This window comes from Pelobates fuscus, chromosome 1 (genome assembly GCF_036172605.1).
Source record: "Pelobates fuscus isolate aPelFus1 chromosome 1, aPelFus1.pri, whole genome shotgun sequence".
Taxonomy (NCBI): Eukaryota; Metazoa; Chordata; class Amphibia; order Anura; family Pelobatidae; genus Pelobates; species Pelobates fuscus.
Genome location: NC_086317.1, coordinates 131,384,345 through 131,403,973, shown reverse-complemented (window position 1 = coordinate 131,403,973; position 19,629 = coordinate 131,384,345). Strand labels below are relative to the sequence as shown.

Sequence of the window (19,629 nt, the reverse complement as noted above, 5' to 3'; positions counted from 1 at the left end):
GTCCATACAGACCCGATAAGAAGTTATGAAGTAAAAAAATACCGAAGCACAAAGTCGGGGGAGTATTCGCTGCTTGGGCTGTGTTACGTGTGGGCATATGACACCATCCCATACTTTTCAGCACCCACATAAGAAGAAAACCTTCCAGATACGGCATACCATCACTTGTAAGACTCCGTATGTGGTTTATAAGTTGTCTTGCCCCTGTGGACTTTCTTATATCGGTAAAACTGAGACACCCCTATGTGAAAGAATCAGGGGACACAGATCGAGTATACGGGTGGCCTACCGTGATGGTACATCTGACCAACCAGTTGCCAAGCACTTTCTCGCCCTCCAACATCCGCTTTCAGCACTTACGTTTTTGGCAATAGACCATATTCAAACCCTTCTCTGCTAACATTGCTGTTATTTACCGTCCCCCTGGTTCCCCTCTTCTCTTCCTTGACCACTTTGCTGCCTGGCTACCCTATTTCCTCTCTTCTAACATTCCATCCCTAATTCTCGGGGACTTCAATATTCCTATAAACCCACCTTTGACCTCTGCAGCCACTAAACTACTTTCAATTACTTCCTCCCTCGGGCTATCGCAGTGGGCAAATTCTCCCACCCATGTAGCTGGCAATACCCTTGACCTAATCTTCACTTATGCATGTACAGTATCTAATATCTGCAACACTCCATATCCACTCTCTGATCACCACCTCTTATCATTTGCTCTCACATACCCCCTCACCCAAAAACCTCAGCCTAACCCCCCTCAACTCAGGAGGGACCTTAATTCTCTTGATCTCCAACAGTTGTCAGCTGACATTGATTCTCAACTGCTGTCCATCCCTTCCCTCTCCTGTCCTTCACGGGCCATCTCCATATATAACTCTACTCTTACATCTGCCTTGAACACTGCAGCACCACTCCAAACAAGCACCTCGAGGAGGACCCGCCCCCAACCATGGCATACTAAATCAACGTGCTACCTGCAAAGATGCTCCCGTTGTGCTGAACGCTCCTGGAGGAAGTCCCGCACCCAGGCAGACTTTCTCCATTATAGATTCATATTGTGTTCATACAGTGAAGCAAAACAGTCCTATTTTTCAGTCCCTTGCCAAACAGTCCTATTTTTCCGCTCTCATTAGTTCATGTTCCCGCAACCCCAGGCGTCTCTTTCACACCTTTAATTCTCTTCTTCGCCCTGCTGTGGCCACCCCCAAAACTAACCTTACTGCTGATAACTTTGCATGTTACTTCACTGACAAGATTGAACAGCTAAGGAAAGAATTCTCCCCTCCTTGCCTTTCTGTTTCTCAATCACACATAGATCATGCCTTTCCTACCCTTCAGACATTCTCCCCAGCTACTGACCAAGAGGTGGCTGCTCTTCTTTGCTCCTCTCGCCCCACCACTTGCCCGCTCGATCCTGTCCCATCTCACCTTATTAGATCTCTCTCCACTTGTCTCGTGCCTTCTCTAACACACATCTTCAACTGCTCGCTCTCTTCTGGCATCGTCCCTGCTGACCTTAAACATGCCACTGTAGTACCTATACTAAAAAAAAACATCCCTCGACCCATCCACCCCCTCTAACTACCGTCCCATATCTCTGCTCCCTTTTTCCTCAAAGCTTCTGGAAAGACTTGTCTTTACCCGTGTGTCTCATTTCCTCAATTCCAACTCTCTCCTTGACCCCCTTCAATCTGGCTTCCGCCCTTTCCACTCTACAGAGACTGCCCTTATCAAAGTTACTAACGACCTAATCGCAGCTAAATCCAAAGGCCACTACTCCATACTAATTCTTCTTGACCTCTCAGCGGCCTTTGACACCGTTGATCATGCTCTCCTTCTTCAAACTCTTCAATCGCTTGGTCTCTGTGACTCTGTCCTCTCGTGGTTTTCCTCTTATCTCTCCCAACGCTCATTCAGTGTCTCTTTTTCTAATGATACCTCCTCCCCTTGCCCTGTCTCGGTTGGAGTTCCCCAAGGCTCCGTCCTTGGTCCCCTTCTATTTTCTCTTTATACTGCCTCTCTTGGCAAACTTATTACCTCTTTTGGATTTCACTACCACCTGTACGCTGATGACACCCAGCTATATCTCTCCTCCCCGGACCTCTCCCCTGCCGTCCTGCAACGTGTCACTGCTTGCCTTTCTTCCATCTCTGACTGGATGTCATCCCGCTTTCTGAAACTCAATCTCTCAAAAACTGAGCTCCTTGTCTTTCCTCCTCCTAATACTGGTCCTCCTCTTTCCCTCTCCCTCCAAGTTTGTGGTACCAACATCAGTCCACCCTTGCAAGCGCGCTGTCTTGGCGTCATACTTGACTCTGGTCTCACCTTTGAGCCTCACATCCAGCATGTTGCCAAATCCTGTAGATTCCATCTTAAAAATATAGCCCGCATCCGCCCCTTTCTTGCACCAGATACTACCAAGGAGCTTGTCCATGCTCTGGTAATTTCCCGCATGGATTATTGTAACCCTCTCCTGATTGGTCTTCCCAATAGCCGTACTGCACCCTTACAGTCTGTAATGAATGCTGCTGCTAGATTGATTTTCCTCTCTAGTCGTTTCTCTCACACCTCACCCCTCTGCCAGTCCTTACATTGGCTTCCTGTATGCTATAGGAGTCAATTCAAGGTACTAACTCACACCTATAAAGCACTGAACAACTCTAGCCCCTCTTATATCTCCTCACAGATCCATAGGTATGTCCCTTCTCGGTCTCTCCGCTCTGCCCGTGACCACCTCCTGTCCGTTGTCCGCACCCGTACGGCCAACTCGCGCTTGCAGGACTTCTCGCGGGCGGCTCCCTTCCTATGGAATAGCCTGCCTACCGCCATCAGACTCTCCCCTAGTCTTGCATCTTTTAAGAAGTGCCTTAAAACCCATCTCTTTAGGAAAGCTTATGGCCTCCAAGACTAACCCTTACCTCACATACCGGTCTCTTGCCCTCTCCTAAAGGGCAGCTCACCTTATTTGATTGTAAATTCCTGTCCTAATGTGTTTTACACCCCACCTCCTATAGAATGTAAGCTCGTTTGAGCAGGGTCCTCTTCAACCTATTGTTCCTGTAAGTTTATTTGTAATTGTCCTATTTATAGTTAAATCCCCTCTCATAATATTGTAAAGCGCTACGGAATCTGTTGGCGCTATATAAATGGCAATAATAAATAATAAATAAATATTCCACTGCCAAATCGTGGGGGTGATAGAGGTAAACTTCTCCTGATTCGAGAGACATTCTGGGTATATACACTGGACACTATAGCCCCGAGAGGACTGAATGAAATTATTTTGTATCATTCATTCATATAAGTCACTTGTAACATACGTTTTCATAATTTTTTATTTTAACAAATGTTTTGTGAGATTTACTTTTTAACATCCTTTAGTATTATTTGACTTTTTATCTTTATATATGCCTCTCTCTCTTTTGCCTCTGTTTAAGATGCCCTAATCTATATAATGGATTTACTCTGTGCACTTTAGAATATTATACTTGAATGCCACTATTACTTTCATATACATTATGGCAACACTTGAATTCATTGATCTATTCACTATGCACTTTCATCATTGCACTTTTGCAATTAAAGATCCCAGAATTAAAGATCCCAGATGGGCTTTATTTCTCGCTGTTCTTTTACACAAACGCTTATATTTGCACATTTTATGCGGACTCCATGCTTTAAATTATGGCTGTTGTCTGTCTCTTTAAATATGAATTAAGCTGTGACTGACACAAATTCTAATGTGGTTACTTTGAAGGAGTATAGATAGTTGCCCGCTTTATTTCTATATATGTTGATTCTTTTAGGCATAATATACATTGCACTTTAAACTGCACTTGATTTATGTTGTGGCACGTATTTCGGACTCTTCACAGTATTCACGTCGTGACCAGGTTGCCATGGTGACCGGGCTTGTTTCCGGTTCCCATGGCAACGTACGTTACGTAGTCACGTTTTCGAGGGGAGGAGCACGCACACGCATGCGCACTGGGGACTCTGGGACGCATCAGAAAGTGTATACACCTGGGGTAAGCTAATTTTCTAATGATTTCTTTCCTTTATATATGTTTCTTTGTTCTGTGTATGGCTAGTGTTCCTGATGAAAGTCCCAGGAGAGGACTGAAACGTTGAGCTGCTATTTTTAAATATGTTTAAATAAAATCTACAGATTTTAACCCTTCAACAAAAACGTGAGTGCTGGTCATACCTTGTATTTGGAGATATATATATATATATATATATATATATATAAATTAGGTCTAGAGGCCTTTGAAAGGGGAATAAGAGAAGGAGGTAAGTTCCAGAACTAATTGGTCATGCAGATTTGATCTTCGTAACACAACGCAGCTCTGTGTATGTAAAACTGTGCACAACCTTTACAAGAAGTACATGTTCATTTTTTTTGCTATTCAAATCAATGGTTTTGAAAAGTAAATAAAAAGTTACAAGTGAATATTATACCTTATCCCTATAGTGTTTGTTAGGTATGAGAAAAACATAAAATTAGTAATCCACACTGCTCTTTCCTAGAACTGAGTGCCTCCATACTGGCTCCCTGCCAACCACTGCTCTACGTTCTACCCATTTCGGTCATCAAACACAGTAAGGATTCTGTTTCTTCTTCTGCAACATAAAGTGTGCCCTGGATGTGACTGGAGTCCTGGACTGAACTAGATTGTGATGTCAGTTGCCAAGTCTTTAATGATTGAATGTAAATACAGCATCCAATGAGGGGTGAACAAGTTATAGATTATTTAGATTTATCATACCCTGCAATTTCCAGAGAGGTGACATCTCCTCTCAGATAAAGAGAAGGCCCGCTTTAACATCAAATATATAAAAGTGTAGACTGTAGATGGAGTTGAACAAAGCTTCAGCCCTGTTTAGTAACAAATACCATCTACAGGTACATACATAGACAAGAGGGGAAATTGTTTAATTTTTTGCTTACCAGTGGTTGAAATTAGCCAATACAGCAAACTGAAACCTGTTGACTAAACCAATGTTTATAGACTTTAAGATGAAGGAGGCAACAAGGCTCCTTCCTAAATATGTTCATTTGTTCAATGGTGCAAATAGAGAATTAGCATCATCTAACAGCCACATGTCAAAGCAGGGAATATCATAACAGCCCTCCACAATTTTATCAAATAACTCCCATCTATAATTAGCAGAAGTCAGTCTGATAGATAACATGTAAAACATAGCCTAATGTCACTAGGAGTACTTATAGCATATTCTAAATGCATGAACATATTGGAATAATCTGAACAAATGTAGCACACTTACATTACAATTTGTTCAGTAAACCTGAAAAAGAAAGTCATGGAATTTGTACTTTAATGGGACACTATAGTAATCAGAAGAATTACAGCTTATTGTATTTGTTCTGGTGAGTATAATTCAGTTTAAGGCAGTGTTTACATTATAGCCTAATGATACCTTCATTGGCCTCTTCTCAGATGGCTGCTGGAGGTGCTTCTTTGGGCAATGCTGCACACTGTGCAGTACTGCCATTCAGTGTCTCCACCCACTGTATGCAGACACTGAGCTTTCCTCATAGTGATGCATTAATTCAATATATCTCTACGAGGAGATGCTGATTGGCAAGGGCTGTGTTTGGCTTGTGCTGGCTCTGCCCCTGATCTACCGCCTTGACAGTCTCAGCCAATCTGTTACCGAGTAAACTAACAGAAGCCAAACACAGAGAGATGGATGCAGGTCTTCAGGAAGTAAGAAGTCTTTATTAACATAGCGATCAGGCCTCAGATGAACTATCGTTCCAAAACAGATCTGAAAGACCAATACATGGTGTACATTCCTTTTATAGTACTATAACTCCTCCCATTAATAGCTACGCCCACATATACCTTTAACCAATCGATGAGCAGAGTATAGACTTGTTCATCTGGTCAGACCACATGGCTCATCCAAGACAAAGGAGAAATAAGCGCAATTTCAGTTCCTGCATTCCTGCACATGCTCAGTACATTGATGACAATATCCTAGCTACGTGTAGCTAACTAACTGACACAACATACACATATGCCACGTGGAAATCTCTGCCTACTATATTTACATTCACTGAAATTCCACCACAAATCCTATTGGAAAGCATTGTGATTGGCTCAGAATAACATTTCTGATTATGTCAGCCAAGCAGGCTGAACAGGGGGCATAGGCAGCAGCTGCAGACTTGAATACAAGTAAGATGTTACTATATTTAGGGAGGCAAGGAGGAGCAGGCTAGATAGTGGTTTTAACACTACAGGGTCAGGAATACATGTTTGTTTTCCTGACCCTATAGTGTTACATTAAATTTAAAGCTTACTCCAATCAAATGACCACTTCTGCTTTTTTTTTTTTTTTTTAAAAGAGGGGTGACCTAAAAAATAATGCCCAAGCCAATCCTCATGGCCCACCAACAGTCCATGTCTTGTTAGTATCTCCACTGAAATAAAAAAGGGGAATACATACAATACTACAATTGAACTACAATCCCCATGACTCCTTGCATTAAATAGATAGAGAATCATGGAAGTTGTAGTCATGGGAGTCAGCAACATCTGGGGGCCAGAATTTGGAGAACCATTATATGACGGAACAGTCAGCGTTCAAAATGTGTCCATTTTGGTGGCAGCAATCTTTACTGTATTTGCATTATAAGTACTATATTAATTAATTCAACTGATTTGGGGGAAAATAATATGTCCTGCCTGCTTCGAAAAGAGAGGTTGGAGCAGGTTTGTCAAAACTACAACTCCCTTAACTCTCTACCAGACTCAGGAGATCAAATATGGGGTTAAGTTTGACAAACCTACACTAACATTTTTTTAACACTACATACAGAAGCTTGAGATACCCCCTTCCCCAACCAATGGGGAATCAATGATTCAAGTCATGTCAGGATGACTGCCCCAAGATGTAAACAACTGTAATGACAGACTTAAATTCAATTTGTACAAATCATCTGTGTATCAGTCACTATCCCCTATACATTATTTATTTAATGAATATATGGTTTTATCACAGTGTTATTAGCAGCTTTCCCTCGGTGCCCCTGGTTCGGCACTTTCCCTTCTCACGAATGGAACCGAACGCTAGCTCCCTGGCAGCTGTTTGCATGAACAAACCCACAAAAGGTCCTCAGCAATACTTAGCAGACCGTTATGGAAATAATTTCGGCATAAGGACCTCGTGGTTCCCGGTCACCTCATCTGTAATTAGCCGCGAATGTTATGGGACTGTTTTCGACTAGGTGACCTTGCGGTTCCCGGACAACTTGATCCATGGTTTTGAACCACCAGGAGAGCACTTTTTGGAGGGAAGGTGCCTGAGACTAAGAGGAACATAAAACGCTCTGGAACTATTTTGGGCTATGACCACGTGTGCGGCCAGTCATAACTTTGCCCCAGTGGCGTTGTCCTAAACTTCATGGATATGAGCGCTATTTGGATCATCAGATCAAGGCTTTTTGGGGATGTGGGATATGCAATTATGTTTTTATCATGTTTTGGGGGTACTTTTATGTTTTTGTGTTTGGCTCTCTGTTCCTGGGAGATAATCGGCTTACAGTCTTTAACTCAATAATCTCCCAGGCCCAGAGATTCCTGGGTGGGGCTTGTATTGTATTGTTTGGAGACCTACTGTTGGGGTCTATGCATAAAAAGGCTTAGTTTGGCTAATTAAAATCAGTTGTAATCCCAGAAATATGTTGTCTAGTTACTGGGAGGGGAAATGACTATTCACTACTCAGCATTTGGTTCCAGCTTGTGGAGGATTCAGCGGTGAAAGTCCTTGTAAGGACTATAGCTCCCAGGACTGTGTATTGTCCAATCCCTCACAGGAAATAGAGCTAGTCCCCTATCTTGCTCCAGAAGGATCCCAGTCAAGCGGCAGCGACTGGGGCAGAAACGCTGAGGTCCCCGGTTCCAGCTAAGAAGCGATTCTTGGCGGAGGTACCCAGCTGGGGTACAGGGAGCTCCGCTACAAGTTGGAGCTTAACCACTTTTACAAGCCTTTGCCCAGTTTATACATCTTGCTACAATATTCATAGATCAAAATCTGCTTACTTACAGTCCTACAGACTGACGTCCTATTTCCAAGATGCTGTATGTGATCGGTGATGAAATGGAGGGGCATCCATCTCCGGGTCTTGGTGGAGGGTCTGGAAAGTGTCCCCTTTGCTGTGAGCCCTGCTGGTCTGGGATAATGTAGCAGACCGGTAGTCAGGGGCTGTGTGGAGCTTGACTCAAGACGATGGGAGATATTTGGAGCCACTTGTAAATGTATGCTGAAACTTTATTGGCCAAATGGAGGTGCAGGAGGCTGCTGGCCAAGGAACCCTGTGGACATGGGAAGGAGGGGCAAGCTGTTCAGGTGGATTTCCAAGTGTCCCCTATGTCATAAATGGTTCCACAAAGTGCCTGAACTAGCTTACACAATTCTGCTAATTTCATGCTGTGCGTTTCACCGGTGAAGAAGGAAGACTATCACATGTCGGTGGAGCTGCTCACTAAATTCTCTAATGTGGTCCTCTGGCTTTCTTACCTTGCTGTGCATATAGTTTGCTGTTCTCTTGCCTCCTTTACATTCGGGGAAGAGGCTGAATAGTTTAATTTGATTTAGGTTGCTTTTATTACTTTTGTATTCTTGTCCACTAGCCGCACATTCTAGAATTCAGATAATCTGGTTTGTCCCGGGATATCTTTTGCTTGCTCACCGGGACACACCGTTATTAGATCTTCACGCAGGCTATTTACATAGCTGAAAAAAAGACTTGCGTCCATCAAATTCAGCCTCCCTCACATTTTTGCTGTTGATCCAAAAGAAGGCAAAAAACTGTTTGAAGCACTTCCAATTTTGCGACAAACTAGGGGAAAAAATCCTTCTTGATCCCAGAATGGCAGTCAGATTGATCCTTGGATCAAGAAGCTATTACCCTACATTGAAAAATATTATCCTTAAATACTCTGTTTTTGCAAGTATGCATCTACTGTTGCATCTACTGTTGTTACTGTTTAAACATCTGTATGGACTCTGATAAAAAACACTTCTTCAGGCAGAGAATACAATATCCTTATTGCTCTTATTGTAAAACAAAAAAACAAAAAAACTTTTGTCTTAGATTAAATCTCCTTTCTTCCAGCCTAAATGTGTGACCTCGTGTCCTATGTATAGCCCTGTTTATGTATAGATTTCCAGATAATGGTTTGTACTGCCCCCGAATATATTTGTATGTTATTATATCCCTTTGCAGGCGACGTTTTTCTAAACTAAACTAAAGAGGTTTACATTTGTTATCCTTCCATTATAGCTGATATGTTCCATTCCTTTTATTATTTTTGTAGCCCACCTCTGCACTTTTTTTCTAGTGCCATAATAGCCTTCTTTATAACAGATGCCCAAAATTGCACAGCATATTCAATATGTTGTCTTGCCAGCGATTTATAAAGAGGCAAAATTATATTCTCATCCTGAGAATGAATGCCCTTTTTCATGCATGATAATACCTTACTGGCCTTAGCCACTGCTGATTGACATTGCACATTGTTGCATAGTTTGTTGTCTATAACAATTCCCAAGTCCCTTTCATGTGTTCTCTAATTTGCTTCCATTAAGGGTATACGTTGCTTGTGCATTCTTTACGCCGAAGTGCTTAACTTAGCATTTTTCAACATTAAATTTCATCTGCCATTTGAGTGCCCAGTCCCCCAGTCGATCTAAATCCCTCTGCAGCAAAGTAATATCTTGCTCACATTGTATTACTTTACAGATTTTTATGTCATCTGCAAACACTTAAACATGAGTTTCGATGCTTTTTTCAAGATCATTTATAAACATGTTAAAAAGAAGGGGTACCAGAACAGAACCCTGAGGGTAACCACTTGCCAACTCTGTCCAGCTTGAAAATTTACCATTAATGACAACTCTTTGTACTCTATTGTTAAGCCAATGTTCTACCCAAGAACAAGAATTTGCATCTAGACCAATGTCTTCGAGTTTGAACACTAATCTATTGTGTGGAACTGTATCAAATGCCTTGGCAAAATTCAAATAGATCACATCCACTGCAACACCCTGATCTATACTTCTACTTACTTCTTCGTAAAATGCAATCAAGTTAATTTGACATGACGTGTGCTTCATAAAACCGTGCTGATTTTTGCTGATAACCATGTACTGCTCAAAGAATTTGTGAATATTATCCCATAATAACCTTTCAAATACCTTTACAGCCACAGAAGTTAAGCTCACATGTCTATAATTTCCAGGCAAGGGTTTTGAACCCTTTTTGAATATAGGAACCACATCTGCCTTCCTCCAATACTCCGGAACACTTCCTGAAAGAAAAGAATCTTGAAAGATTAAAAACAGAGGTTATTTCTTTTCACGACCCATATTCTATCCTTTTCTTCTGCTTCTTTTCTCTCTCCTTTGCACTCTTTCCCATTTGGCTACTCAATCCTTCTCTATGGCATATGACTTCACAACTTACACAATATTTTATTGTTACTTTAATATGGCAATGCCTAAGGTCTTCCTACTGTAAATATGTCTATGTGCCCTATTCTTAAGCCATATTTATAGAGCCAAGTTTGGTCTACAAACTTATGTCCCTGTGGATTGGCCTATATTGGAAAGACCGACCTACCGTTAAGGGAACGGATCAGGAATCATAGGTCTATTATAAGAACTGCATAGAGGGATAACAAAACAGAACTTCCGGTGGCGAAACCTTTTTTGGAACTGAAGCATACATTACATCCCTGAAATTGATGGCCATTGATCATGTTCCTCCCCCAGGAAGAGGTGGTGATCGCAAAAGAATGCTTTTCCAGGCACTGTATTGGATAAGAACTTGAATGAGAAGTATACACTGTCTGCCTTTCTATAGTATGATATAATTATGGAATATGTTAAATGTCCCCCGTAGCCTGACTAATACTGGAGTGGGGTGATTGGGGGGGAGGAGAAATACTTCCTGCAGGGTGCTCCAGAAACGGAGGGCCAATCACTGACGACAGGTCTTCAAGTTTCCACTGCCTAGTTTCAAATAAAAACTGCATTTTAGAAGAAACCTCAGGATATTTTTTTTTTTCATTCATTCACTTTGTGCCCATTATAGGTGCAGGGTGTGTGCAAAATATTTAGTGTGCTCTCCTGTCCTGCTGATGATGATTGCTATCAACTAGGTCAATTTGACTATGGCGCGTGTATAGTGCCATCTGTTGGTAGCAATGGTTGTGTGCACCACCTGAATAGCAAGACTTGGTACTTTGCATATTCAGGTAGATTTGCATTTTCAAATTCTGCAGACAGGAGTGATTTTGTGTAAGTTATGGTCTTTCCCACCCCTTTTTCAATATATTAGGTTATTAAAAGTTCCTGTATGTTTTCTGATATCGTTTAGTTAATTGTATTTGTCACAGCAAGGTTAATGTAATGAACTAGTCCAGAGTAAAAATAAAGAATGTTATGTTAGTTCCTTTTGGCTGGCTGCACGATCCCTCTAGCCCTGGGAAAAATAAATAAATAAATCAATAGAGCTAGACCTGGGAGCCACAAGTGCCTTTATAAACGCTATAGCAATCACATTGCAGGCAGAGGTGGATACCTGCCTGGAGATGGGCTGCAGCAGAATAGGCAGAGTGGATGATACTTACGTGGAAGGAGAGCTACAGTTTGGGCGCGTGGAAAGCTCCAGAGACCCCCAGTCACTGGGGTTGAAGAGTTCCAGGCTCCCTCCACAACGGCTAGGAAGCGGATTGGGCAGAGGTACTCGTTTGGAGTACAGGAGCTCAGCCATAGTGAGGCTGAGGATCTTGCCAATGTCAAGGAATAGTCCAATTATTGGTTCATATTTTATTTTAATAGTAGTACTGCTCTTGATCTCCTGAGAAATCCATTGCAAAAGCAAGATAGTTGTACTGTATTATTATTAAGTCAGGTTATTACACATTGGAACATTCATATTAAAAGGGAGTAGAGTCAAACATCTGCCAAGAATTAACTAAACTAATAGTAGGAGAGTGCAAACAGAAAATAATGCACAGAATATGCAACACTGTCTATTTTAGCCAGCAGCTCCATTATTGTACTAATAAAACAATTCTAAAAGATGCTGTACCACCCACAGAATAAACTATACAATATTGTATCATTAAACATCATGTCTGACATTCCAATGACAAAAATATGCACAAAAATAAAGAAAATTCCTCTGGATAAGCATGTGCCATTTTTATTTTCTCTGGGCTTGTTAAAAGATTTTGTTGTAGAAGAAGAAATAAAACATGACCTTTTAGAAAGATTTTTATGTTAAAGCTTTTGGAAACTAATAAAATGAGATTACAAGATCTGTCATTTGCTTAACTTGTTAGGGTAATCCTTTAATATTTTGTGTACGCTGCACACCAAATTTAAAGAGATACTATAGTCACCAGAACAGCTACAGCTTAATGTAGTTCTGATGAGTACAGTCAGTCCCTGCAGGCTTTTTGCAGTAAACACTGACTTTACAGAGAAAATGCAATGTTTACATAACTAGGCTGACACCTCTAGCGGCAACTTCTCAGATGGTCACTAGAGGTGCTTTCTGGCTCTGCATGGAAATGCTGAGCTTTCCCCATAGAGATGCATTAATTCAACGAATCTCTAAGAGAAGATGCTGATTGGCCAGGGCTGTATTTGGCTTCAGCACCCACCTCCTTGGCGAAGATCATCAGAATTGACGATCTCAGCCAATCCAATGCATTCCTAAGTGAAAGCATTGTGATTGGCTGAGATGATAAATTCTGATGATGTCAGCCAAGGAGTCAGGGCAGCGTGAGTGCCAGCAGATGCACACATTGCTCGAAATAAGGTAAGTTTTCTAATTATTTAAGGGGGTAAAGGGGGTATTTTTTTTTTTTTTTTTAATACTATAGGTTCAGGAGTACACTTTTGTGTTCCTGACCTTATAATGTTCCTTTAAGGTTAGAATGACTCTAAACTCGACTACTGAAATGAACCAGTTTAAGCATTAATAGAGGTTCATTACAACATTTGGGCACTGATGCTCAAATTAGACCGTTCAGAATTCATTGCAGTACTTAAGTGACAAACAAATACATTGGCATACAAATAATACATGCAAATCTTGTAAATGTTGGCAAAAGGTTTTTTTTCGATGACTTATATACACAGAGTTACAAAGAGTTATAGACAAAAGCAATGAATCGAAACACTCACACCAAGTTCAGATAGCATTTAAAATGTTTGTGACAACATAAAATTCATTGTTATGAAATAGATTGGGGAGAAGTTTAAACATGCACGCTAATATTCTGGGACTTTTAGCATTATTAGCATGAAAAGGCCTTGCTTTTTAGAGAAAGCAAGTAATGAAATTTACACAGAGCTATGCAAGAGAAAATAAAAATTGTTCAATTTGCAAACAAAAACTTTTTATGACTCTTCATGGCTGCATGCTGTTTTTCAGCCAATCAGTAAAAAGGTGAATTAAAGCCATGGTCACTGACCAAAAATAGTGCGAGAAATACATATCTGGGCACACATAGGCTCTATCCAAGATGCATACTTTATTTAGAACCTGTTCCACTCTGAATAACATCTGCATCTTGGGAAGAGCCTACGTGTGCCCAGATATGGATTGTTCATTCTGGAATATACTGAGGGAATTAAAGGTTCCATTATCTGACTGGCACCACAGAGCTGCTCCATTTACCTGATTGGCGAGTGCCATACCCAGTTTGGATTTCTGTGACCAAAAAAACGAGCGGAGAATTAATGGCAGTCCTCTTGTTTGATTGTTATTATATGCAGATTTCCCACAGTAATATGTAAAAATAATTATGTTTCACAACATTTACATGCATATTTAAACTTCTATAAATGTACTTTCTTAAATAATCCAAACTTTCAATAAATCATTCCTGTCCCTTTAAATTAAAACCCTAATCATCCAATTTTAATAGAGGGTTGCAATGATCTGTTATAAATACAACAAGCAGCATGAATTTTCTAATACTTATGTACTATCATAAAATTAAATCCCAGCAGTCCCTTTTCAGAGATAAGGCACCATATTAGTTTAATGCTTAAAAATAAAAAAACAAGAAAAAACAAATAAAGCAAAGAGTTCACTACTTTATAGCGGATGAAAATCCTCAAAGCAAAACTGTAGAAAATGCTAACACTTCTGTTTCAGGTTTTTTCATAACTTGAACATGCGTCTTGTAAGGCAACTGTAAATAAATAAAATAAAACATTTTTCACATGCTTCCAAAAGACTCTTCCTTCTTACAATCTCCAGGAATGACAAAAAGTATAACAAACAGCAACAAAATCAGGCACTCTAATCAGGGCATACTACTCTTTAATGCATTAAATAGTATCGTAATGCTAAATGTTCATAGTAGAATCAAAAAGCACTCATTTTCCCCCACACACAAAACACCCTTTTGCAGAGGATCCGTGAGAAATCTCCCATCCTGGTGAAATTATTTCACATTCATCTATGGAAGCAATTGGAGATATAACTGAAAAGTTTCTCAAATACTATAAAAAGCTCTAGCAGATGCAAGACTGATCTAAAAACTTGTGCATTTTGCATGATCAACAGTCAAAAGAAAAAAGGTGTTATCAAGGGACACGTGTCTGTTTTTGCAAGATGAATCCCTTGTTCCATGAAAATGACAGTTTTCCCAGAAACGTACAATATAAAAATAAGAAATTCGGGATAGATTGAGTGTCTTGTTGGTGTCCTTCTTAGTATAAAAGCACCCACATGCTCCAAAAGTTCAGGGCAATGAAAGAATAATAACAAAAAAAAGTCCCACTTTGAAAACGCTTCATTTCCTCGGTTTAATAAAAGTTGGAAGAGCTCCTCTAGCTGTAAGTCCTTCAAAACGTTTATATGTGTAGTTAATAAAGACCCAATCCTTGTTTTTGAAATCTGTATCAGGATGGCTGCTTGCAACACCTAAAAACCAAAGGGACATAATGAAGATTGACATTTCAATGAGATATGCTTATATTTTCTGCTGAAGACAAACAATACAGAACACTATAATAGGACCTTTTCTATTACACACTATCAACTATTTTGTCCTATATAAAACAGGAAAACAAAAAACACCTTACATTTTTAATGCTAACCATCAAATTATCAAGTCCATTAAACTGTTTAGCACAGGTATAGAAGCAAAATATGGTCTATAATTGGATAACACAGAATTGGTTAAATTAAAGTACACCATATCTACTAGCATAGTCAAATTCTTGCTAGCATAGCTCCATTTCTAGGTAATGGGAAACTATAATCACCAAAACATCTTTAGCTTGCCTCTGAAGTTTTACTGCTTAATACTCTGCCATTTAGGACTAAAATCACTTTTATTCCTGTTCATGCAGTCCTAGCCACACCTCCCCTAGCTGTGACTGACATAGCCTGAATGAAAACAAGATGGTTTCATTTTAAATCAGATGTAACTTACTTTAAATGTTTTTATCTCTTCTCCTGCTCTGTAATTGAACTTTAATTACCGTATATACTCGAGTATAAGCCGACCCGAATATAAGCCGAGGCCCCTAATTTTATCCCAAAAAACTGGGAAAACTTATTGACTCGAGTATAAGACTAGGGTGGGAAATGCAGCAGCTACTGGTAAATTTCTAAATAAAATTAGATCCTAAAAAAAATATATTAATTGAATATTTATTTACAGTGTGTGTATAATGAATGCAGTGTGTGCGTATGTGTGTGTGTATGAGTGCAGCGTGTGTGTATGAGTGCAGTGTGTGTGTGCATGAATGCAGTGTGTGTGTGCATGAATGCAGTGTGTGTGTGTGTGCATGAATGCAGTGTGTGAATGCAGTGTGTGCAGGGCCGGTGCAAGGATATTTGCCGCCGTAGGCAAAAAAATTTTTGCCGCCCCCTCCCCCCCCCATATGTCCTGACTTCCCCTCCTCCTCCCTCAGTGGTCCTTACCTCCCCACCCCCGTGTTCCTTCACTCCCCCCCCCCAGTGGTCCTGACTCACCCCTCCCCTAGTGGTCCTTACCCTCCCCTCCCCTAGTGGTCCTTACTTCCCCCTCCCCTCCCATAGTGGTCCTTATCCCACCCCCTCCCTCTCATAGTGGTCCTTATCCCCCTTCTCCCTCCCATAGTGTTCCTTATCCCCCCCATCCCTCCCATAGTGGTCCATATACCCCCCCCTCCCTCCCATAATGGTCCTTATACCCCCCCTCCCTCCCATAGTGGTTCTTATCCCACCCCCTCCCATAGTGGTCCTTATACCCCCCCTCCCTCCCATAGTGGTCCTTATACCCCCCTCCCTCCAATAGTGGTCCTTATACCCCCCTCCCTCCAATAGTGGTCCTTATCCCCCCCCTCCCTCCCATAGTGGTCCTTATCCCCCCCTCCCTCCCATAGTGGTCCTTATACCCCCCCTCCCTCCCATAGTGGTCCTTATCCCCCCCCTCCCTCCCATAGTGGTCCTTACCCCCCCCCCCCTCCCTCCCATAGTGGTCCTTACCCCCCCCCCCTCCCTCCCATAGTGGTCCTTATACCCCCCCTCCTTCCCATAGCGGTCCTTATACCCCCCTCCCTCCCATAGTGGTCCTTAACCCACCCCCTCCCTTCCATAGTGGTCCTTATACCCCCCCCCCCTCCCATAGTGGTCCTTATACCCCTTTTTTTTTATTATTAATTTTTTTTTATTATTTTATTTATATTTTTTTTTTCGTCCCCCCTCCCTGCTTGATATATGGCAGGGAGGGGGGCTCTCCTTCCCTTGTGGTCCAGTGGCAGTTCAGTGGGGGGAGAGGGGGGCTGGCAGAGCTGTACTTACCTTTCCTGCAGCTCCTGTCAGCTCTCTCCTCCTCTGCGCCGTCCGTTCTGCTCTTCTGTCAGCTCCCAGTGTAAATCTCGCGAGAGCCGCGGCTCTCGCGAGACTTACACTGGGAGCTGACCGAGGTGCTGAACGGACGGCGCAGAGGAGGAGAGAGCTGACAGGAGCTGCAGGAAAGGTAAGTACAGCTCTGCCAGCCCCCCTCTCCCCCCAGTCTGTATTATGGCAATGCAAATTGCCATAATACAGACTCTGACTCGAGTATAAGCCGAGTTGGGGTTTTTCAGCCCAAAAAATGGGCTGAAAAACTCGGCTTATACTCGAGTATATACGGTACATAAAAGAGGCCCCTGCAGGGCCTAGCAAGCTATTAATAGAGTAGGAGATAAATTCGAAATTAAACGGAATTTGCAGTAAACATTAGATGACTCTTTGCAGGAAGTGTTAAGGAAGGCTGTGTAAGTCACTTGCAGGGAGGTGTGGCTAGGGCTGCATAAACATGAGACTGCATGGGGCATGATCTATACACAAAAACTACTTAATTAAGATGAAGTTGTTTTTGTAAACTATAGTGTCCTTTAAAAGAACAAAGATGTGCCAGGACTGTCAAAATAAAGACATTACAAAACCTTTGTCCTAAAGGAGAATTTTTTTTTTTTTACATTGGACAGCTTCCTCTGTGAGAATATCACATACATGCAGAACTGCTGAAGAAGGCTCACAAGCTTTCAAAGTCTATTGGTTGGAATCCAATTACTATATGGCAGCTTTTACCAGAAGAATATATACACACCTGAAGTCTGTGGATAGTTAATACAATGTTAAACAAAATTCTACACAACAGTCAAGCCATAAGACTTGCTTTTCCCACAGGAATCACAAATTTGCAGTGATATGTAACGCAAAGTATTCTGGGTGGGCATATGCAAATTAGTTAAACAACATGTATGCGTCATTCCATTTTAAGCATGGACTCCTTTGATTCTGTGTTTGTTGTATACAACAGCTTTGAAACACAACTTAGGAAAAGATGCATTGTATTAACTATCGACAGACTTCAGGTGGAAGGTGTTTTCAATCACAATTTTTCCCCACCATACCTTTTTTGTTTTTTGCTTCATAAGCACTGCCAAGCCTCAATGGCCAGCCAGTAACCAACCTCATGCTGATGATTTCAATAAAACAGCTGTCCATGAGTGGTTCACTGGTTTTGCATCTTTTTCTAAGTTGTGTTTGAAAGCTGTTGTATACAGCAAACACAGACTCAATGGAATCCATGTTAAATATGGAATGAGGCAAAAATGTGATTCTTTGTTAAACTAACTTTTCCGGTGGGAAAAACAAGTCTTATGGCTTGACTGGTGTGCAGATTTTTGTTTAGCATTGTATTGTTAATAAAAAAATAAATATAATAATAATAATAATAATAATAAATATATATATATATATATATATATAATATGTATTTTATTTGTGGCAATTATGTTATTCCTGATAATTTAAGCCAGAATGTAAGGAACCATTTGCCAACTAAAAACAGATAATACTTTAATACTTTTAATAAAGAGTTATTTCTCTAATGAGATTATTACATACACTCGTCGATTCATTTAGGACCAGAAATATGTGCAATGTATTGCAAACAAATGAGTTAAAAAGAAATCTTCTATATTCAATAACTTTATGACACAGGGATTATTTGGTTGGTTTATCTCTGTTGAATAGTATCAATAAGGATTAAGAGTGTTTGAAATATTAAGCCTCATTTGAACTTAACTTAAAATCCACCCTACTTTCATCTTGCAGAATGAGGGCAAACTAAGGTTATATAACCGTCAGATAATAAAAAACAACACCAAAGATCTATTTCCATTTCAGAAGAAAATTTAAAGTGATAGGGAAAAAAAAAAAAAAAAAAAAAAAGAGATGGATACAGATCAAACAAGTTAGGAAGATATATAGATCTCGTGGATCACCAAAACAAAAGATTATATATTCAAAGAATTTTTGCTTAAGACACAAAAGAAGCGAACATGGCCCCCCCCCCCCCAACCCCCTCCCCCCAATAAATAAACACACAACAGATTTAATTTAGAGGATAGGTTAAGGAATGCAGCGACCATACACCCTTTGAAGGGCCAAGTCCAAGGTCGATGGGGGACGACAAGACAGCCAAGTTGCCCAGAACAATGTATGTCAATTGTACAAAACAATGTCTAGATAAATTCTTAATATACAGAGTTACACCATGCCCGATTTGTAACCCCACTATGATTTTATATTCTTTGATGAACAATATTTCATGTTCTAATGCTATTACATGCACAGGTTTAAGAATTCAATACAAATACATTTTTTTTCTTTTTTAAGTGCCCCCAAATTTGTATTTATCAGTATAACTTGATAAATCGCCCCCTTTTGAACACAATATAGACTACATATCTAATACTGCTAGATCACAACTCTAAAAACTTCTCTTCAACTTACCCATGGGTTTAAGAATATCAGATTCTGGAAATTCATCAAAGTTCGAAGTGTCGTCAATGCTTTTTATTTCAATAGGAATTGCAGCTGGTCTTTCCCTAAACGGAGTGAAAACAAATGAAAAAAAAAAAAATGAAATAAAAATAAAATATCAACAGAAAGGACTAAAATATTGATAAAGTGTGTGTGTGTGTGTGTGTATATATATATATATATATATATATATATATATACACACACACAATGAACAAACAAACGTATGAAAGGAATGGTGATGACAAGAGATT

The 19,629-nt window shown here is 40.5% G+C and overlaps 1 protein-coding gene across 1 annotated transcript in view; it reads right to left on the bottom strand.

The window, feature by feature from the left end:
• Positions 1-14,366: 14,366 nt before the first annotated feature.
• LOC134607876 (serine/threonine-protein kinase 38) overlaps positions 14,367-19,629 on the bottom strand; it is a 61,347-nt gene continuing 56,084 nt past the window's right edge. The window contains exons 13-14 of the mRNA XM_063450458.1: positions 19,346-19,440; positions 14,367-14,989 (exon numbers count right to left, since the gene is read on the bottom strand). Of these exons, the coding sequence (XP_063306528.1) occupies positions 14,859-14,989; positions 19,346-19,440 (226 nt within the window). The 3' untranslated portion in view covers positions 14,367-14,858. The remainder of the gene's footprint in view (positions 14,990-19,345; positions 19,441-19,629) is intronic.